The 22523-nt window shown below is 53.3% G+C and overlaps 4 protein-coding genes across 4 annotated transcripts; 2 read left to right on the forward strand and 2 right to left on the reverse strand.

Annotated features, from left to right (window-relative positions):
* Positions 1–1331: 1331 nt before the first annotated feature.
* VOLCADRAFT_36244 (uncharacterized protein) lies at positions 1332–1718 on the forward strand (the record flags this gene model as incomplete). Its single annotated transcript, XM_002949818.1, has 1 exon — positions 1332–1718. A coding segment is annotated over one exon (387 nt), but the record flags the coding sequence as incomplete, so codon positions are not given.
* A 2279-nt stretch (positions 1719–3997) lies between these two features.
* On the reverse strand, positions 3998–8294 carry VOLCADRAFT_104506 (uncharacterized protein; the record flags this gene model as incomplete). The annotated part of the gene is made up of 8 exons (XM_002949921.1): positions 8076–8294; positions 7626–7832; positions 7225–7305; positions 6563–6677; positions 5416–5533; positions 4789–4876; positions 4318–4380; positions 3998–4168 (listed from the first exon to the last, which is right to left on the reverse strand). The coding sequence occupies exons 1-8, from the start codon at positions 8082–8084 to the stop codon at positions 3998–4000; spliced, it is 852 nt and encodes a 283-aa protein (XP_002949967.1). The 5' UTR covers positions 8085–8294.
* A 10251-nt stretch (positions 8295–18545) lies between these two features.
* On the forward strand, positions 18546–19708 carry VOLCADRAFT_90326 (uncharacterized protein; the record flags this gene model as incomplete). The annotated part of the gene is made up of 1 exon (XM_002949819.1): positions 18546–19708. A coding segment is annotated over one exon (1163 nt), but the record flags the coding sequence as incomplete, so codon positions are not given.
* Positions 19709–19975: 267 nt separating this feature from the next.
* Positions 19976–20971, reverse strand: VOLCADRAFT_90327 (uncharacterized protein; the record flags this gene model as incomplete). Its single annotated transcript, XM_002949922.1, has 1 exon — positions 19976–20971. The coding sequence occupies one exon, from the start codon at positions 20969–20971 to the stop codon at positions 19976–19978; it is 996 nt and encodes a 331-aa protein (XP_002949968.1).
* Between the last annotated feature and the right edge of the window lie 1552 nt (positions 20972–22523).

The raw sequence follows: 22523 nt of genomic DNA on the forward strand, positions 1-22523 counted from the left end.
AGGGAAGAGTCCAAAGACTCCGGACTCAACTCGAGGGTGTAGTAAACAAGAACGCACTCGGGAAGCTCCGGCATCAAAGTACGGATGTCCTCCACATGCTGGATGAGAAGGTCAGCCGTAGGGAAGTCGCCGGGCTTTGTACTCCGGATTTTCTGTAGGCCAATCAACAACGGCAGCGTAGGATTTTCGCCGCAGTTCTTAAGAAACCAGTCCTCCAACCACTCCAGACTTGGAATGAAGCCACCCTGCATTGCAACAGCCGAATGCAAGGCCAAACGAAGACGAAAAGGTTCCAGCGCCGCGATGAAGGCGACCGCGACATCCTTCGATTGAATTGGTAGACCGCAGCGTTGCAGTTCGTTCTGAATAGCGATTTTCTGCAACGTCCAACCCTGCGCCAGGGTCAGTTGCTGCTTTTCAAGGGAATCTGGAGACATCTCCAGCAACTTGTCGAAGCGTGGGTACGTGGGCGCCTTCTCCATAATCGACAAAGAAGAAGCGCGATTAGTGACTTCTATGACAGTATTGTCGCGGTCGGCAACGACCACGATAGGAGGATCAGGATCAGCAGCAGACATGGGATACGACGGCGGAAGCGAAGTAGGCTAGGATCGAGAAGTCTCGATACCAATGTCACAATCGAGCCTATTTAAGAAACATTCCACTTGTGTGGTGGGACCGAAAGACCCCGAGTGATGGGTGGTGAGCCGTCTTATCGACCGGCCACCGGCGGAAGTACGGCAAAGCGAACCAGATTAGATGAAGGCCCTATGGCGAAGGCCAAATTACACCGACGAACGATAACGAATAGGCGAATGAGAGTAATGTAACAGCTCATGCTCGTTACAGTCCTTGGACCAAAAGCTGAGCTGACCAACCGCAACGTGGAACCCTTACACACTTGTTGATGTCCGATCCTGAACCCGAAAAACGTTTAACCTTGATCCCCGCGAATACTTACTACAGCTCGAAACAGGCGTCAAGAAACCTGGACCTGATCCTTAACTCAGCTCTGATCATGTAACCCTGAAAATCCTACCCATTAGTTCCCGAAAACGTTTTCATAGGCCACAAAAAGTCGACTTAACCCTAAGAATAATAAAAACAAATAACAAATAAAGATGGCGCGTGCTGTGCGAACAGTACGTAGGTCAGCAAGGTCAACACCAGCACTCAAGGCTGCTAAGGCCGCGCGTAAGCTCCCTCCTAATTCGGCGAACAGCTCCCACAGAGCAGCCCAGAAGGGCCTAGTGGCCGGGGTCAGAGCCAAGCCGAAGGCCGTGCCTCGCCGTACTGTCGCTCGCCGCACTGCGTCGCGAACTGCACGACTTCGCCGCAGTCCGGTCTCCAGCAGCATCCAAGCGGGGCTGACATTCCCTGTCGCTCGTGTCGCGCGTTACCTGAAGAAAGGCAGGTACGCTGACCGGCTCAGCGCCCTAGCGGCCGTGTATCTAGCCGCCGTGCTCGAGTACCTCGCGGCGGAGGTTCTGGAGCTGGCGGGCGACGCAGCGCGCGACTGCAAGCGGGTCCGCATCATCCCGCGCCACATCCTGCTGGCCGTGAAAAACGACGAGGACCTGGACCTCGTCTTCCAGCAAGTTATCCTGCCGGAGGCCGGCGTGCTGCCTTGGATTGCAAACGAGTTGCTTCAGACCCGGAAGGGCAAGGGGAAGGGCAAGGGCAAAGGGGGGCCGGAGGCGGCCGCGTCGACAAAGGCGGTCGGGCACGGCGGCGCTGCTGCTGCCGCTGGCGCCAACGGTGCGCAGCCGGACAGCTCAACTGTAAAGAAGGGCGAGGAAGAGAGTGCCCAGTCGATGGAGGAGGCGGAGCTGCAGTGAGACGGGGGACGGGCGCTATGGCAATATCGGGAGCGCTGTTGGCTTTTTGTAAAGTGGTTGGTTAGTTGGTTGGTTGGTGGTTTGGTTGGTTGGCTGGCAGGCTGGCTGGGCCGCCGGTGGTTAACGTTTGCAGGGTTGTGCATGCAAGTGGTGGCCCCACACGCCCAGCGTGCGGGCTAGAGGCGTTGGGTTGCGTTGGTTGTATGCTTGTCCCGTTGGTGAGGAAGGGGGGTTTGAACTCAGCTGCCGGGGTCAGGGGTCAGGTGGGTAGTTCGGAGACCCATATGAGGTATTCGGTCGCCGACGACGGACCCGTGGGTCGCGAGGTGCACTCCGCAGCAGCTGAGGAAGGTGCGGTCGCTAGGAGGACCCCTCTAGAGACGTGTACCTGTGACGTGGCTTACATCTCTCTCCTATACGTTTTTGCTTCTTTCTTTCGCACGGTTTACCACCTAGTAACTCCCTCGCAGTGCGCTTTACACGTGCTTTACACGCGCTTTACACGCGCTTTACACGTGCTTTACATGTGCACTCAGACGCTGCATAGACAGCGTGGATGTCGTAGTCTTTGGGATTTGTATACTACCACCACACTGCTCTCTGTACCTGTTAATGGCTAACAAACTACTACTACTGCTGCTTCACCGTATCCAACTACGCCCTTCCAACGCGCTCTTGCCCCCCCCCAAACTTTAGAAGTAAACTCTGTGTGGGCGCATAGGCCTTTGGTGCGGGAGGCTCCGGTCACAGGCTTAGTCGTACAACATACAAACAGGTACAGATAGCGTTCCTGGTTTTCCGTACTTCTCGCCTAGTTTGTAGACTCTATAATAACTAAGCATACACGCTCCGAACGCAGTAATCCAACGTGCCTCGCATGCGGTGTCACGAAATAGCTCGCAAGGACCCTGCTAAGGTTAAAGGCGCCTACCGACCTCGACGTCAACGGCAGCCCCTGTTGCGATAACAGTGGCGCTCGTAGGCGTGCCCAAGAACAGCGTGCTAATAATACCGAAATGGCAATAGCAGTACGGCCGATCAGTACGATGTGTTACGTGTAGGCTCCTTCCCCGTGTTTGCGGTAGTGTGTTTCGGAGCCACCCCGCCCACACACTCACGGAAGACAGGTGCGGGTGTACACGTCGCGTTTGATGAAATCCAACACATGATCTTCCAACCATGGCAGCTGATGAAATTCAACTTAACAACATTTGTCCGCCCGTTTCCTTTCCAAAGATTCCCCAAATCCCCCGGTTACGTACAAAGGCACAACTGCTACTGTGGTGCATTCTTCTGCGTTTAATTAATATTATCTTCGCTCGGACTGCACCTCTATTCAGACCGCTTTACACCCGCACTTCATCACGACGACAGCAAAAGTGATCATGGTGATAAGGAAAAGTCGGACACGCTCGGCCAGGCAAAACTCTTATGATAGAAAAACAGGGGCTCATAGGGGCCTTACAACGCACGGGACGGTAAGGCGCCATACGGCACGATACGATACTCCTTCGTTCGAGTGCGCTCCGAAAAATCCTTGCGCTCGGGTACAGAACAGTATCGGACACAATCTCAAAGCTTCGGGGAACTCTTCGCCGCTCTTCTTTCTGCAAGTGAAATCATGCCTCTAAAACCGTACTCCAACACTTTCCTGCGTGACCCAGATCAGACGCTCCCCGGATGCTGCCGTACACTGTCGTACTGCAGCTCCGGAGGCCTGCCCTACCAACACCTTATCCCTCGCGGCGCTCTGATGCTCGCTGAAAGCATACTTTGAAACCTTACAGAAACACACAGATATAAAGACTGACAAACGGGACCACCAATGAAATCATCAACCACCATCCAACAGCCCTGCTGCCAAGGATACATCACAATACAAACACCACACACTCCGCGGGTACCCCTTTTCCCCTCCTGTCTACTTATTCTTCATCCACCGCGCTGTCCCTCTCCCCACTCAATTCCCTTCACCCTCCTCCCTCTTTTCTCTACACATGCAGCCGCAGGCTACAGCCCCGCCCAACAGTAACGCAACAGCTGAGCTCCACCCCTTTTCCCTTTCCTCCTGTTCCCTTTCCACCCGTCCTCTCTCCTAACACACAGCCAGCCAGGCCAGGCACGCAGCAGTATACATCCGCACTTAGCCCCAGTTAGCACTACTCGTAGTCGAAGTCTCGGTACCTCCAGTCCCCCGGGTGGGTGGACGCCGCCGCCACCCCCTCCAACTCCCGCAGCACACCGCCCAGGCCGGGGGGGGCGGGCAGGGCGCGACCCAGCAGCTTCCGCTGCAGCGGACTCCAGGGGAGCTGCAGAGCAGTCGCCAGACACTGAGGGGTGTAGGGGTAGCGATAGGGGTAAGGGGTGATAGGAGTGAGAGAGAGTGATAGGAGTGAGGAGTGAGTACGGGTGAAAGGAAATGCGTGATGTGCTGAGAGGCGGGTGGGCATTGACACCTCCTTCCTCCCCCCTGTCTCACCTTCTTGGACACGCCCACGAGCTCGCGCTTCACGGCTGTCAGCACCTCGTCCGCGGGGAGCTCCTGCGGGGCCGGAAAGGGAAACGGGGCCACAGAAGGTTAGAGGGGGATGAGAGAGGAATGGATGGGTAAGTATGGTTAGGACGAGGGACGGGGCAAGGGAGAGGGAGAGGGATTTTCCCCCCTAACAGTGTGGTTTAGGTGTGAAGGAGAAGGGGGGATGCTGGAAAAGAGGGCAACCACAGGACACTTGGCAATCACTCCGTGGCTCCTCTCCGGCGGGGAAAAAAGCAACATCGCAATACTGGTGAAAAAAGGGGAGGGGGAAATCGTACGCGAGGAAACAGGAGTGAGCTCTGCCGGTAAAGGGGGGGGGGGAGAGGGGGATCTCGGTAGGGTTTGCATCGCGGGCTTTGGTCGCGCGGGTCCGAGGCCCCGTGTTACTCCCGGCCCCACCTCCCCGACACCCACCTCGAACATCCGGGGGAATGTGTGTTCCAGGAACACCAGCGCCTCAGCATCCCGAAGCGTCTGAACCATCAACAACAACTCCAACAACCTGAAGGAATGGGCCATTGGGGGGCGACACGGCGGCGGCGAGCCGGCGGGAGGGCTGGGTGGGTTAGAGAGGGCTAGCGGCGGGTTCAAAACGAAAGCAGGACGGCCTGGGAAGTTGCGGTCCAAGGAAGGGACCCAACTGGCAGCCGTCCCTGCCGTCGTAATGACTCCTAGATAGGCAATTGTGACAAGATGAAGCGGGAGAAAAGGAAATCTAAATTGAGTTCCCGCATGTCCTAATTAGGAAACACACAGTTAACAGCTCCGCGGGGCGCCGAAGGGGACTCAACCTCGCTGCCGCCCGCGGAGTCATTTAGAAAGGGCGGGTGGGCGGGGGGAGCGAGAGAGGGTAAGGATTTCAAATCCTGGCAAACGAACTCTGCAAGGCAGCCGCTAGAGCTCAAACAAATACCAAACGGATAAAAGGCATCAACCCACATCTTTTCCCATCATCATCGCCATCATTACGGCACTCGCACAGCTGGCTATGCAGTGAGTGTCGTACGTGTGTGGGGCATCGCGTGTGGGCACGTGCTTCACCTGAAGTTTATAATGCCCATGGGACCAGTCACGTCGTACAGTCGTACATCCCGTGGGTCGGGCAGGTCCCTGTTGAGCATGAAGTCTTCCACCAGCTTCTGGGAGGCCTCAATGTATCCTAATCAGGAGACACACATACATACATACAGGGAAAGGGGGCCGCTGGCGAAGTTAACCACCCTGTAACAACAAACATACATACAGGCGCACGCACGCAGAGCAGTCCGTTCCGTTCGGGCAGTTAAACAATACACCAATCGGCCCGCTGGGAGCCGCCCGCCTCCGGCTCCCTCCCTGTCCGCGGAAAACACGGGTGTTGCCCCTCGTACCCCACCACCACCACCACCACCACTACCACCAGCCCCAACCCCAACCCCGTCTATGCTCCAAGGTTGTGTGGGCCTGGAGGCATCATTCCCTGCCACCCACCTAACTCGCACCTTCATATAGTCCGCCCTCCAAACTCACGAACATACATACACGTACGTCGCATCAGCTTGCGTCCATTCCACAATCCCCACCGCCACCACCACTACTCCCCACCTACCCTTTCCCAGGAGGTATACCCCCCCACCCACCCGCCTCCTTCATGACCCCCTTGAGTCGGTTCGCCAGCCAGGCCTTCCGGTCCGCCTCCCACTGCTTCTGGCCCGCCGTGTTGGGCGAGTAGTCGTCACGCTTGATCTCCACCAGCCGCCAGCTCTCCAAGTTCTTACCTGCGGAAGGCGTGCGTACGCGCGCGTGTGTGAACGTGTGTGTATACGAATGTGTATGAGTGAACGTGTGTGTGTAGGCCCGCATGTACGTGTGGTGAATGGAAAGGAATGCGGACGAAAGCCCGGATGAACGGAGCCTCATAGAAGACAGGCAGCTCGGAGTGGGCCGCAGGATTACCCCTTACGTACCTCCTTACCTACCTACCTGCCTAACTACCTACAATGTAACTGACAGACACTATGTATAACGATATGTGGTAGAGGGAAGGAAAAAGTAGCGGGAACCGTGGGTCGGTTACGCCGGTCGGTGTCGGTTAACGGGGTCAGTTGCAACTTCCAAGACCCTCCCTCTACTACTACTTCCATGCACTCCCGACAGAACCCCCCTAAACCCCTAGGGCTATATCCCCCCTCCCCCGCACAGCACCCACCCCTGGCCAGGATGAACAGCTCGTCGGGCGCCCCCGGGTCCAACTTCTCAACCCAGCCCGCCAGCCAGGTGCCAAACAGGACACGGTACGGATACCGTTGGCCGCCGTACTCCACCTGTAGTTCGCAGGCGGAGGTTGTGAGATATACAGTACGGTACAGCTCGCCGTGAGAGACACGCCTCTCGAAATCCGAGCTGCATCGCCCCCCCATGCTCATCCCATCCACAGACCCCAACCCCCAACCACAAAATAACCAAGTGGTGCCATCCAAACCCCACCTCCCCTTGCCCCTCCCAACCCCCTAGCAGGAAAGCGAACACTCCTGCGAACACCCCAATACGTGAACCTCCGTGTCCTCATCAGACGGGCCGCTGGAGAAGAGAAAACACGTCCCGCGCATTACCGGGGGATTGGTTGCTAGTTAGGTTGGCATTTCAGTTGGTTAACGGTCGGTGCTGATGACGCCGAACGAGCAACCCTCCTCCTTCCGAAAGCTTGTACGGCCAAGTTGTGTACCCCAAAGCGCATTTGGCGCATTTGGTGCTCACCCCACAACGCACAGGTTCGCGAAACGTGCGGAAACGTACCCCGGAATTCCCCCACAGCGCTATGTATCACCCGCCCCTTCCCCAAGTGAAAGCCCTGCAGGCCCTCGAGCCCACCTTTGAAGGGTCCTTGGCGTTGATTTCCTCGATCAAGCTCAGGCACTTGGACAAGTTCTCCCGGTCAGTTGGGGGAGGGCGCTGACGTGGCGGGGCCGGGGGGATGTGCGGAGGAGGGGGGGTGGGGGTGAGATAGAGATGCACAGTGGAGCAGGTCGGGCAGGTGGGTGGGATGTGACTGGTTTCGGGGGTTTCGTGTCCCGGGGCGGTGGAAGGGCGCCCATTTGGAAGACATGTAGGGACCGGAGACACACACACCTCCGTTGCAAGACATAAAACACTGCAGCCATAAGTGACAGAGCAAGACCGCAGGTAAGACGTCGGAATATGCGGTCGGAGACATCGGTGTCGGGGGAGTTCCGGGGCGGGCCCCCTCCCTCCCCTCCCGGCCATCGGCTTACCGCGGCCAACATCTTTTGCACCAGCTCCGAAATCTCCGGCGTGTCCAGCGTCGCACGGCAAGGACTGAGACGCTGAGTATGGCGGTGTCGTACGGCCGTACGGGCGGCATGGGACCAGACGGCCGCTCCCACAGCTGATGAATGTACCGTGTCAGCGGCGGGGCCATAGGGCATCCCCACCGCCGCCGCAGGGATACGTGCTATAGCCTGATGACGACGTTAATGGGAGTTGGTGTCACACGCACACACACGTGTAAATAAATGTATGTATGTATGTACATATGTATGTACGTATGTATGTACGTATGATGTATAGTTTCAGGGTGGTATAGCTTCACCAGCGGCCCCCTTTCCCTTGGAGGCAGTTCCCTGCTCTCCCCTGCTAGAGGGGCACCCTAATCCGTCACCCCATCCGACTTCAGAATGTATTCGTTGAGTTCGGCAACTCACCACCAGCATCCAACCAAATCTAGCGGATCAACGGCGCATCAACTTAGTTCCTGGTCAGCTCGCAAGTTGATATTATCACGTCCTACACCGTCCATAAGATGGGGGGCCACCTCCCATTTCATCACTCCTCAAACACCCGAGGAGCCGGCAGGCGGATTTGAACCCGGGTCGACTGGGTCAACTGGGAGCAGAAGTCAGGCCTTAACCTCTGCCAGCCGCCTGCCTGTATGTATGTATGACTTAGATTACACTGTGGGCCGCGAGAGCCGGGGGCCGAAGCCGAAACACAGCGCAAGGGTCGGGAGCACACAGCACAAGTCGGTTAGTCTTGTGTGCTCCCGACCCCGACTCAGACTGCCAACACTCTACGCAGCCACTCCGCAGCCCCTCCATCCGGGGATGGCGCTGCAGCGAATACACCACGACGTGCTCTCAGGTCCCGCTAGAGCCAGTCCACGAGTCTCAGCTAGGGCAAAGGCACATGCTCTCTGGACATCCCCCCAAAACACAACCAACGACACAGGGAAGAAAAACCCGAACAACGAAATAAGACGGCTAGGGTAGCCCAGGCAGGGGAGGGCTCCTGATACACCTAACAAGCCAAAAAAGAAAAACCTCCAAGAAATGTATGTATGTATATATGTATGTATGTGCTTATATGTGTTGAGGAGAGAGTAAGATGCAGACCCGATACGGCTTTACGTTTCGTCAGCCGAGCTATGGGAGATATGGTGCAGTGGTGCATAGCGTCAGGGCCGAATCGCTTCGGAGGCTGAGGGCTCTTGGTTGAGGGCCTTTGGATATCGCGCCTTGACGAGGGAGTGGTCATGGCGGGATCTAAAAGGGGCCCTGTAAGAGCTGCCTGGCGGTGAAACATCCGCGTGGAGTGACGTACAATAGCTTTCGGGCGCAGCAGGAAAGCATTATCCCGGGGAAGGAGGGCAAGCAGGGCCTTGTACAAAACGGGGTTGCGATTCAGCTGTTTTCCATGAACCTGGCAGCGATGTCACGATTCCTGGATTGCCGGAATGGGCGGATGCGCACTTACGCAGTGTGAGGTGCGCCGCTGTCGCTGGTGTGATGATGCAGGACCTGTAGATGCCCTGCGCCAGTACAGAAGAAATGAAATAAACGGTGTCGCACTGATACTACGGCATTCCCTCCCAAACTGAAGTGCAAGCTCAACGTGAGTAGCAGCGTGATCCAAACATTTGAAAAATCATCGGGCTTTGTTCTGTGTAAAAGCATCTGTTTGGGGACGATGAGGCAGGACCGCGAGACGGACGCGTCATTACCGATGCTCACCGTGCGACATGACCAGGTAGCGCTGCTGGTTGCATGCTGTATCGTACTTGAAAGAAATGTAATACGCGTTCAAAAGAGTTATCTTGGATAACCTCTCCGCGATAAGGGTTTGCTTGATGCTAAACTGTTGAAAAGATTAAATTGTTGACGACCCTGTGAGGCGTTCTCTTGAAATTAAATGGATAACAATGACCATGTAAACAAGGCAAGTCCTGCGCACTCGGCCTCTGAGCCATTGTACGGCAACACCTCCTTCCCCTTCCTGGGGAGGGACGTGAACTTGGATCGACCAGGCGTCACCGCCTGTCGCCATAAGATCTGGATGAGAATAAAATACTCGGCAGAGGATCGCAAGTCGAAATTAGGGCACCTAAAGGTGAGTATGCCGAGAGCGATCCACACCAACCTGATGCGTTTTCGCCTTGGCAAGCGGATCTGGATGTGTCACGGTTTGCACGTCCACCAGGCCGAAAACCACGGGAGGAACGAACGTGCGGGATTTGTGGCGGGGGCCAGGTAGAAGGCGAGCTACATACGCGTGCTGATGGAATGCCCTGCTTTCAAGCCGCTAAGGCAACCAGTTGGGTTCCCTACGGATGTAGATATGATTTCCGTTCCTTTCCGTCTCCCCATCCAAAGGCCTGACTCCCTTTACGCTCCTCGTGCAGGTTTGAGAATTAGAGGGATACTCGGTATGTGTGGGATGTTAGACACTCCTCCACTTTGGACTCAAATTATTCTTGCTATCATGCTTGTGTGTCATGTTCAGCCACCAGCCCACCCGCTTTGCTTGCTTACTGTGAGGGGAGACATGCGCCAGGGCACTTGTATCACAATCCTTGGAAGGCCAGTATCGAGAGATTATCCGGCGTTGATGACACATCTAGGAACAGCATTGACATGCCAAACTCAACCTGTCTTAGTCCATCACAACTTTTAGCCTCAGGAGCATAGTGTTATCACATCCCGCTTTGGGGAAATATCCCTTGTTGCTGGATGGGCGAGGCGATCCGTTAGATGTTTCCAATTTCAGGACCTCCGCAGCTGCGACAATTGGGACTGCACACACGGCGAGCTTCACCAGAGACTGCGAGAACGAACCTACGGGTTTAGCATTGTTCTTGGGCCGGTCCTAATCTGCAGGTGGGTCAGAACCCTGCCAGCAAGCTTATCATGTTATGCGCCGCAGTTTACGGCCGCAGTTATGCCTTTGGGGTCGACGGTAAACGCTCCGTTGTGATTTTCAACATTGTTTATTCCTTGGATTGCAGAAGAAATCCTTGGTTGTGATGGTATATAGGTGCTTCGTTGAGATGGCCTTTGATGCAAACGACAGAAGTTCAATCGCGGCCACCAACGGGTTCCAAGATAAATGCACGGATGGATCCTGACAAATATGATGGAACGGCCGTTTAGCGTTGTACCGCGTCGATCCGGTCTGACCCGTGTCGTGCCGCAACGCAACATTTCGTGCCCGTTGTGTTCACACATGTCTTTGCGCTACGGGGCGATGAAATACTATACGGTCATGCTTGGCTGGCGGCTGGTAGCAATAACAGCAGCAGCAGCAGCAGCAGCAAAAAGATGTGTCAGCGCCGTGCAGCAACGACGTTGGGAAAGATGCAGCAAAACAAAATCAGTGCTGCCAGCCGTCAGCCAAGCGTGACTGTATTGTTGCATGTGGTGCTTTGTGTGATGGGACTGTTGCAAATTGTGTAGCGTGGGGGCTGGTGCTTCCGTGTTGTCATGCGTTCGTGCTTCGACGTATGCATTCACATGCGCGTAGCTCAACCGAACTGTCTTCTGACGCACTGCCTTCTCTCATACCGTGCCTTAACGACCTGTACTGTCCCCCGCCGGCGATTGTTCCGAGGCTCCCATCATCGCCAGTGTTTTTTTTCCATTTTTGCCCGTCAATTTTCCAGTCCGAACGGAGGAATAGGTTTTTAGTCGCGGGAATAAAACTATTCCGAATCTGTAAGGCGCTGGGGGGTGTGCTACGCCCCCCTTAACTTTCAGGACCACGAACATTTTTTAATTCAGAATTCGGAATATATTCCGCAAAAAAAACGCTGGATGATTCAACGCCCTCGTCGCTGCCGTGGCTTTCATCCCGCTCGTCATCGTCACCGTCGCCTGCCAGGCAGTGCCTTTCGCATCCATGTGCGGCAGAAGTCATGTACGACCGCTGCCATGTCATCAGAGGAGATCATTTGAAGTATTCGTGTACACGTATTGGGTAATATTCCTCGGCTAGCGAGGTTGGGAATTAGGAAGGCGGGGTTGGGGAGCTGGTGCATATGGGCATACATGCATCCGCATGTAGGCATCCGCATGTAGGCATGGAAGGCCTCAGGCGCGCACGGGGCCTGATTCGACGGCTACCTGGCGGGCAAGGTGCCTACTTCGACGTCTACCGTTAGATCTCTTAACTAATTCCCCCTTCATCCGCACTGGAAATACCGCCTAATTGTTTACCTAGCGATAATGGAAACTATAGAATATGTTCCTAGGTTTTCGGGCGAGGCCCCGGGCGCGAAGCGCCATTCGGGGGGCCGAGCCCCCCGGGTTCACTGCTGTCAGTCAGTCAGTCAGTCAGTCAGTCAGTCAGTGGCTTACATATCTCGCCCCGCAAAAAATAGCGTTTGAATGCTATATCCATTATGTATCGAAATGCCAAAGGAGGCATTCCAGATAAATCGGAGCGCGAAGATAGCTTTCCATGGCTCCGAGTTTGACATAAAGGGTGCATTTCCAGTGCGGATTAAGGCCAGGGATTAGGGCACGGAAGTCCTTGGTACGAGCTTACCACATAGTTTCGTTCCATAAGGGAACCAAAGGTTGAAAAGGCGAGGTAAGTTTGCCAACAACTTAGCCGTTTGAGCAAGTATCGATGGAGGACAGAGGGTTAATCCCTGGCCTTAATCCGCACTGGAAATACACCCTTAGTTACATATCTCGCTCCGCAAAAGATTGAATGTAGAAGCTATATCTATTCTACATCCACCTGCCAAAGGAGACATGCCAGATAAATCGGAACGCGACAAAGATAGCTTTCCATGGCTCCGAGTTTGGCGGAGGAGAGCGGGGCCGCCCAGGTCGGGCCGTTGCGCAGGCGGAGGTGCCAGCCCCCACAGCGGGCCATGTCGGCAGCCCCCCTCCGGGGCCGAGCCCGTTTTCGGCTTTGGAAAGCCGGCCCCCTAGTCTTATTTTTTGTCTTTTATACTCTGTTCTTCCTGCTTTTCTGTTTTGGTGGGTCTTGTGGTCCATGAGCCAGCAGCAGCAGCAGGCTGTCTCGTCTGCTGGGCCATCCGTGCTCAAGAAGCTTCTTGAGCTCGTTACAAGCTTCTAAATAAGCTTGTAACAACCATTAAACCAGGGGCAAATCGAACATGGATTGGGAGCAAGAAATATACTTATGTGCATATGGTATCCTTCTTACCCATAAATTCGGCACTAACAGCTCCTTAAAGATGAATAAATGATCTTGGCCAGATAAGTAATAGCTATATTTTCTGAAAACATCATATTTTCAGATTCCTTATATATTTCCCGCATAGAAAATTATATACAGTTTTTCTTTTTCTCTTCGGCAAAATCTGGTGACTCACATTGGCCGCATATCTCAGAATGGACGAGCACAGGACCCAAACCGTATCCATACGGTATCCATACCGTGTTCAGCGAACGTGCGCAACCCTAAAACCCTAAGAGCACGTACGCTTCTGCCGTAACCCATGCGCAAGGATGACACACCCATGCGGGCCTTAAAAGCTAGTCTGTAGCTCATGCAGTCTTTTATAGCAAGCCAAATGCACATTTTGCATAAGAAGTCAATGAAAGGTGGCTGCGGCTGCTGCGGCTGTGTAAAGGTATACTGAACGGACTCCATGTGAGTAAAAAAGAATCGTACAAATGTTGCAAGATGGACTTAAAACCTGTCACGTGTACAAGGTAATCATTGTATATCTTAACACAATTATGCAAGGATAGCCTAATTTATAAGAATTTTGGTGATTGTGTGAGCGAATGCAGATATGCAAGGCATGTGATCTTTGACTTACGCTGCCATCTTCGTACGAACGGTCAAACGTACGACGCGCCCAACATGGTGATTGCGAAGACCGTGTACCTTGCGGCATCTTGTAAAATTTTGCGCCGCACTAGGATGTGCATGGGCTTTGTGAAGATGGCCTTGCCCGTGGACGATGGCAGACTGTGGAAGGTTTCAGAGGATGGCACGTCCCAATGCGGCATGCAATACCGCAAATAGCGCTGCAAGGACTGCGGGCGTGGAATAAGAAAGGAGATTTCATAAATTGATAAAGGATAGCATATTTGTTTAATTGGATTGCTTCATGTTTTCTGGGATGCGTTGGGAAAATCCTGAGCTTTCTTGTTAGGAAAGACAAACACGGCAATACAAGTAACATGAACGTGCTTTTCTCCCTCCTCTCCCTCCTCTCCCTCCTCTCCCTCCTCTCCCTCCTCTCCCTCCTCTCCCTCCTCTCCCTCCTCTCCCTCCTCTCCCTCCTCTCCCTCCTCTCCCTCCTCTCCCTCCTCTCCCTCCTCTCCCTCCTCTCCCTCCTCTCCCTCCTCTCCCTCCTCTCCCTCCTCTCCCTCCTCTCCCTGGCCTTACTGTGAATACTTTGCACATTAATTTTGCAGATGCACAGCCCGGTTTTAATGCGCAACTCTAATGCGCAACACATCTCTTCCTGCAGTTCTCGGACACAACGTTCATTATTGCTACTTTTTTAATTATTTCTTCTTCTTGACGCTTGACGCTTTCACTTTGCCATTTTCCGGGTGTCACATCCCATATGTCTGATCGATTTGCGTCACATGTATTTTTGTAACCGCATTATGCTCACACTGCACATCTTCCGGACTTCTGCGCTTTGCGTTTTACCATGTTTTCTCTATTATCCAATAATACCGCGCCAAGGCCCCGAACGCAGCGCCTCGTTTTACGACGTTCCTTCCGGATTGCGCAAAGAGTAATTGTGTCACAGTCCGAGCATGCTCATCCATTTCATGCAACTTCTAGGTTTTTGCCCAACTTTTAGGTGGGCAAGCCAACTCGGTTGGGAATGGAATCGCGAATGATGCACATCAAGGGGGTTGGCGCAGAGGCCACACCAACTCCAGTTGGGTGTTATCATTACGTCAGCACTTTGAAGAAAGTCCGTTGTTAGTTTTTTTTCCTAGGGTAATTAACCCGCATATACATCTATATAACCACATGTCTCTGTACCGGCTGCAAGAACGACGTACGGCTTTGGTCTTTGGTGGCCAACAAACCTTCAGTTGTCCAACAGACACCGAAAAACTGCTCAGAAAAACTACGTCGTCAATAGATATCAAAGTTGTCCTCCTTAAAGATGAATAAATGATCTTGGCCAGATAAGTAATAGCTATATTTTCTGAAAACATCATATTTTCAGATTCCTTATATATTTCCCGCATAGAAAATTATATACAGTTTTTCTTTTTCTCTTCGGCAAAATCTGGTGACTCACATTGGCCGTATATCTCAGAATGGACGAGCACAGGACCCAAACCGTATCCATACCGTATCCATACCGTGTTCAGCGAACGTGCACAACCCTAAAACCCTAAGAGCACGTACGCTTCTGCCGTAACCCATGCGGGCCTTAAAAGTTAGTCATGCAGTCTTTTATATCAAGCCAACATACACATTTTGCAGGTGGCTACGGCTGCTGCGGCTGTGTAAAGGTATGTACCTGCTGTCTAAGTCCAGCCATGTGCGCTTTCCTGCTGGAACTATACCACTATCACACGCACGCACCAAATGACGTCATCGTCTGTGCGGTCGTCGTTGCCATCGTGTCGCTTTGTTTAATTGTTATTGATGCTTGCTTCCTTATGCATGTAGGTATCCAGCAGCAGGGCAACGAAGGCCACAACACAAGCGGCCTCCGAAGATCTGCTTGCTTTATGGTAGGTCTTATGTTACGGGCGGGTGACTTGCTGATGATTATTATTGAATTTGTCGGGTGTACAAATGCAGTTTCTGTGCGCGCGCGGTTACGAATGCAGTTTCTGTTTGACATGCTCGCACTGCTATATTTACTTACAAACATGCATGCATGCATGTGTATAGCTCATCGTCGGTAAGAAATGTCCCTATAGCTGTAGCTACACAGTAGTTTACGTTACGCATTACGTTAAAACGTATCATGTCCGTCCCATTTCGGTCAAAAGCTGGACATGTTCAATTGGATCACAATTGAACACATGTTTTAAGATTTACACCTATCTAGGACAAGTGGTAGTGGATGGAGTGTCGGCTTCCGCAGCCTTGGCTGATGAAGCTACGTCGATCCCGCCCGCCGGTGCAGCAGGCGACAGAGGCCCAAACCGGCCTTTTATTATTTTTACCAGGCCATCCTGTCAGCTGTTGGCTTGACAACCTAAAAGGTAGACAAGATCGCCCACCTAAAAAGTGGGCAAGAACCTAAATGTTGCATGAACAATGGACGGGCATGCTCGGACTGAGACACAATTACTCTTTAAGCACTGTTATTGAATAAGAGAGAAAACACAGTAAAATCATAATGAAAAGCGCAGAAGCCAGGAAGATGTGCAGTGTGAAGCAGTGGCCGAGCTTAAGACGGCTACAAGAGTTCACATGACGCAAATCGACCAGACGTATGGGATGTGACATCCGAAAAAATGACAACGTGAAGCGGCAAGCAAAGAAAAGAAATAAGTTAAGAAGAAATAGTAGTAATGAGACCCGGCTGCGCATCTGCAAGATTAATGAGCAAAGCGTTCACAGAGAGACAAGGGAGAGGAGGGAGAGGAGGCGCCTTCAGGGAGAGGAGGGAGAAGAGCGAGAGGAAACATAATCAAATGCAAAGCTCAGATGTGCAGGGTTTAACCGGGTTTCCTCTGACTTATAATCAGTGAACTTTCACTCCAAGAGCCGCATTAGGCCAGGGATGGAGAGGCATCTTGAAGTGTGTTCAGACTCAGTGTGCAAACTCAACTGACAGAGACTTGCAAAGCTCATGAGGGTGTGCGTGTGTGCGATGCCCCCCACGCCGGGGGGAGGAGAGCGGATCTAGCAGACCTGCGCCTTTCATCTGCTTAGGAGGGGGATCAGAACCCTCACGCCCTTTTCATGTCCGCGGGAGGGAGCTTAGGCGGTCTTTCCGTTGGGGCTGGACAGCAGTCCCTGACCAGTCAAATACTTGTAGCGAAGCCGAAACGCGCTCTTATTGAATAAGAGAGAAAACACGGTAAAATGCAAAGCACAAAAGCAAGGAAGATCGGCACTGTCAGAAGTAGTGGCCGAGCATAAGGGTGCATTTCCAGTGCGGATTAAGGCCAGGGATTAGGGCACGGAAATCCTTGGTACGAGCTTACCACATAGTTTTGTTCCATAAGGGAACCAAAGGTTGGAAAAGCGAGGTAGGTTTGCCAACAACTTAGCCGTTTGAGCAAGTATCGATGGAGGACAGAGGGTTAATCTCTGGCCGTAATCCGCACTGGAAATGTACCCTAAAACTACTACCAAAGGTCACATAACGCAGGAGCGACATCCGAAAATGGCAACGTGAAGCGGCAAGCAAAGAAAACAAATAAGGTCAAGACATCATAACAATTCATAAAACGTTGTACATGAGAACTGCGGGTAGAGAAGTGTACGGAGTTAAACCTTCATAACGGGAAGTACATCTGCAGCATCAATGAGCAAAGCGTTCACAGGGAGACGAGGGAGGGAATTGAGAGGAGGGAGAGGAGAGAAAGGAATGCGAGGAGGGAGGAGAGCGTGAGAGTTTGAACGGAGAGGATTCAGAAGAGGGAGAGGAGGGACAGAAGGGAGAGAAGGCACGAAATGTAGTAGCTGGCCGCTGAAAAGGCCTCTCGAGATGCTGGTGGACGCGCTTAGCGCGTATCTGTGGACGTTATGTGTGCCGTACTATGTACCAGGAAAGGAGAGAGAGGAGGGAGAGGAGACGCGTTCAGGGAAAGGAGAGAGCGAAAAAAGAGGAGGGAAAGGAGGGAGAAAAGAAAGGGGAGGGAGAGGAAAGGGAAGAGGGACATGAGGGCAAAAGAGCACGTTAATGTTACTTGTATTGCCGTGTTTGTCTTTTCCGACAACAAAGCTCAGGATCTTCCCAACGCATCCCAGGATTACCCGAACACATCCCACGCAAACCAGGCGAAGAAGTCGGCCTTTCGGCCACCAAGGCACAAACCAGGCACAAAACGAAGAATTTTTTTGAGTTTGCTACACGAGCACAACTCAGCAGTTAGATTTGCTCCTTGTAAGTTTTCCACCGGTAATCGTTCACCTCAATCGACGCACCGTACTCGTACTATTTCTCCTAAGTCCCACCACAAAATAGGCTGCAGCACCCCCAACCACACCCACTACACATGATGGAAAGTATAATGCATCACGCTTTCTCGTGCGCCTGAAACGATGCCGTCTAAACTAAGCCGCTGTCAGCACCAATTCACTTGTTCTCTTGAACACAGATGTATACCGTCGTACAGTATGTACGATAGGGAGCTGATTTTGCCATAAACCAAGCCGCGCTGTTGCATACACAACCTGATGCATTCATGATTTCCCGTTGTCGATATCCTTATTATATTATAAACAACGACGAGGTACTTTATTGTGGAATGTATGTCGCTGGAGCAGCAAATAGAAGCAAGGTTACCAGCCCCTGCTAACAGCGCTCAGAGGATTGCCCGCAACGCCATCTGCACGCACATATGTCTCCATTTGTCTCCCTCCTGGCCTTCGCTCATGCATGGACCAGTTCTTTTTGCATTTTTATTGCCATTACGTTGTTACGTTATAGTTCCCTGAAGGCCTGCCTACCCTCTATTTGCTGCAATCCATGTACAGCACGCAGGGCTAGTAGCTAGCTGCTGGGGAAGTAGTGACACCGACATCGTCTGTAGCTACTCGCCTTTTTGGCTTCTGCCAGGACAGCTATCTATCCGGGGCAGCCTGTACGTACACGCCTACACTGCGTGAATCGAATACACACGCACATCGAGCCGCATATGTGAGCAAGTGCAGTAATCAAGTACTTACAGGGGTAACAAGTCAGGCGAACTACGAGCGCAACAAATAACTAGCCATCGGATTACAGAGTGAAGAAATTGCAGCTACCAATGTTCGCCACTACCTTTAAGGTCGTAATGGGCACACATCGTATGAGCAGTACTGCCAGTGGTCGCATCAGTCGCCGCCAGCATCAGTGGGACTACGACTGCTGCAGCCTGCCGCCAGTTCCCAGGCAAAGGTCATCTAACTGTGGCTTCCACCGCCACTTGCAGCTGCGGAGGCTCTGCTTGCCCACCACCACAAACCTCCTGCTGGTGGTGTTGCTGCCGGTGGTGCTGCTGCTGAGTGTGCAAAAGGGAGCATCCGGCACCTCATCACCCCCTCCCCCCATGCCGCCCGTACCCCCCTGCGGTCCAGCGACTGTCCTCTACCAGGATGGTGTCCCTGTCAGCGCTATTCGGACTCCTGTCCTGGCAGTGGCGACTGGCCAGGAGATCAGCCCCGCGTATATTTTGCAGGTTATGGATACGCAATATGGTGACGGATTTCATTTCGATGGAACACCAGACATCTTAATAAGCTGGCAAGGATCAGTAGAGTACAATACGACTTTTGGCATGTTATCTGAAGCCGAATTCAATGCATCGTACAGCGGCAGTGCAGGCTGCGTTCCCCCAGTCACAACCAGCGATCCGTTGGGCATTTGGCTAGTGAGGCCCGGAATAACACTCGCCATCCCCCTTTTCTATGCTACACGCACCGACTACTCCAGCTTGATTCAACTCTGTGGGCCCCCAACCACATTCTACTCGTTTGTTTCCGTGTCCGATGTAAACGGTAATGTTGCTTGGGCATCAACTGACTGGGTGGCTGCCAATGATGCTACCAACCCCATCTGCCCGGACTCCCCCACTGCCTGGGGCTATATCAAGTTCGGCATAAGCTACTGCCCGTGCCCTGCTCAGCCCCCGCCGCCAAGTCCCCCACCTCCGCCCCCCATGCCGCCTGTATCATCCTGCGGTGTCATAACGACAAAAAGCCAAGGTGTACCAGTGTCGGGTATCCGGGCCCCACTTCGATCCAGCCGGACTGGGGAGGAGATCGGCCCGGCGTTTATTTATATTCAACCTGACCCCGAAATCACTGCACCAATTCTTGCCCTTGGCTTTCCAAAGCTCGTGATAGGATGGCAGCAAGATAGTACCATCATGGTTTGGGGAAACATTTTCAACGAGGTCGAATTTCAGAGCTTGTATAATGGCAGCACCGGGTGCCGTGATATAAGCTACTACAGAAATGGCTTCAACGGTCTACAACTTTGGCAGGGTCAAAACATCACGATCCCTTTAGCTTACCTAATTAGTAATCTGTTTTTTAATCCGCCGTGCCAAGATTATACGTTTTATGTTGTAATCTATGCAACAAGCATATTTCCCATGAATACATCCAGCTTACTGCCCGCCTGGGCAGCAACTGACTGGGTGGCTGCCAATGATGCTACCAACCCCATCTGCCCGGACTCCCCCAATGCCTGGGGCTACATCAAGTTCGGCATGAGCTTCTGCCCCTGCCCGGCTCCCCCAGACGCTCCACCTCCACTTGCTCCAATGCCACCCAGCCCGCAGCCATCGCCCAACCCGCCATCGCCCGCCCCACCATCGCCCGCCCCACCATCGCCGTCCCCACCATCGCCGTCCCCGCCATCGCCCGCCCCACCATCGCCCGCCCCACCATCGCCGTCCCCACCATCGCCGTCCCCACCATCGCCCGCCCCACCATCGCCCTCCCCACCATCGCCCTCCCCACCATCGCCCTCCCCACCATCGCCCTCCCCACCGTCACCCTCTCCACCATCGCCCTCCCCACCATCGCCCTCCCCACCATCGCCCTCCCCACCGTCACCCTCCCCACCATCGCCCTCCCCACCATCGCCCTCCCCACCGTCGCCCTTCCCACCACCGCCCTCCCCACCATCACCCTCCCCTCCTCCCCTCCCACCCAGCCCGTCATCACCGCCGCCACCGCCACCACCCCGTTTGAGGCCGCCACCCCCCCTGCTCCCCCCACCACCAACTCCACCCGGGCAGCTCTCTCCAACCTCCCAGCCCCCCTCTCCTCGTACCCAGCCCCTTTCCCCGCCCCCTTCATCTCCGCCATCTGTACAACCATCTCTACCACCACCATCTCCACCACCATCTCCACCACCACCATCTCCATCACCACCATCTCCACCACCATCTCCACCACCATCACCACCATTAACATCATCACCACCATCACCACCATTAACATCATCACCACCATCTCCACCACCACCCGTCCCACCGCCGCCTATTCCACGTACTTCACCCGCGCCACCGCCTCCACACCCATCGCCTCCCAAGAGCCCCAAATCCCCCAAGGTGCCCAGCCCACCAAAAGCGCCCAAAGTGCCCAAAGCGCCCAGCCCACCAAAGGCGCCCAAGCCCCCCAAGGCGCCCAAGGCACCGCAGCTCTCACCCCCACCCCCACTCGGCGAGGACAACACCTTCATTGTGGACAACTTCCCCTTCTTCGCGTCCTGCAGTGTCCGTGACACGAATCTGCGGCCGCCGTATCGAGCATCGACCCCAACAGGGCCCTTGAACGTCACCTCCACCACCGCCACCTACTGCTTCCATCTGGTAGCCACGAACAGCAGCGGCAGCCCCTGTGCGGGAATGAACATTAACCGACTCGAGTTTATCGTTAGTAAGTTAATTGGGCTGGGGCATGGAGAGCAGGAGTAGGATAAATGAGTCATAGATAGATTGGGTGGGCTCAGCACATACATGCTATGCTACCGATGCAAAAACACGTGCTGCCGGCCCAAACTGGTTATCAAGTTCATGATGCATATGTAATGTAATGTGGATTGGCTGCCGCATTCATAACATGTATATAGTTGAGGAACCGTCCATTTTCCAAAGGCTCCGCTGCTGCTGATGCTGCTGATGCTGCGCGGCCCTGCCGACCAGAGGGGTTTAGCAGCCTGCCTCCTGCCGCATCAGCCCCACTGCCATAAGCGTGGGACCTTTTCTCATCAAAACACACATTGATTATGCATGTATAACTTTTTCTACATTTTCTGGCTTGTTATGTCAGTTAGCTTCTAAAAGCCATGTTATTATGAGCCTCATGTAGAAAAGTGGTATCAGAATGATAATAACAATAAATATTCACGGAAGGCAGAAGTTCGTTCGGACTTTGGATTGAGCGTCTGTAAATTTACGGTCTACATACAGACCGTCCCATAATAGGTACATAGGACCTTTAAATAGATAGTACATACGTCGTGGTTTAGAATGGTCCATAGCTAGGTTCGTGCCATGGCATATATATTAGGCAAGCGTGGAATAGATGGTTTGTAGAAACTGCCCACCCGAATTCAAACTGACTCCTGACGTTGATTATTATTCAGGATTACTACATCAGCGTCTCATAAGACAAACGGTGTCCCGTCCTCTCCTACCGGTATTTGCTGATGTTATTCTGTATGTGAGAGCCTACCTGGTCTCTTAGTCAAATTTAGCGACTAGACCACTTATGAAGGTGTTGATAAACACCGGGGGTTTCCCTTGGGGTCTTATAGTCGCTTGCAGTCCGTCTGAGTCGCACCTTCCGGAGAAGAGTTACAACATCGGTCTGGCCATGAACGGGCAGACGTGTACGGGATCGTTACAGCTATAGCCGTGGCCGTGTACTGCTGAGTACGGCTATAGCCACACGGATTACGAAAGATAGTCCTATGTCCTGCGTGTACAATATTTTGCCTCGATGATGGAAGGAAGGAAGGAAGTCCGTACTCGGAAATATCCTAAGTCCTGGGCTAGGGTCTTACGTTGTATGTACCCATCGATATTATTATCCCATACCGATGTGCGTCGGCTAGCTAGCATGCTATGGCTTTGCTAACCTTGTTGCCTACCTTGCTACCCCACCCTCTGCCGCATGCACTGCTTTGTTTCTGTCTGTGCCACTAATAATAATATAACAATGTTTGTATTTGCATTTCACCCCCCCTTACGTGCATCGAACCTCAGACAGCACTTGTGTCAACGAGGAGC

Source organism: Volvox carteri, assembly GCF_000143455.1.
Source record: "Volvox carteri f. nagariensis unplaced genomic scaffold VOLCAscaffold_16, whole genome shotgun sequence".
Taxonomy (NCBI): Eukaryota; Viridiplantae; Chlorophyta; class Chlorophyceae; order Chlamydomonadales; family Volvocaceae; genus Volvox; species Volvox carteri.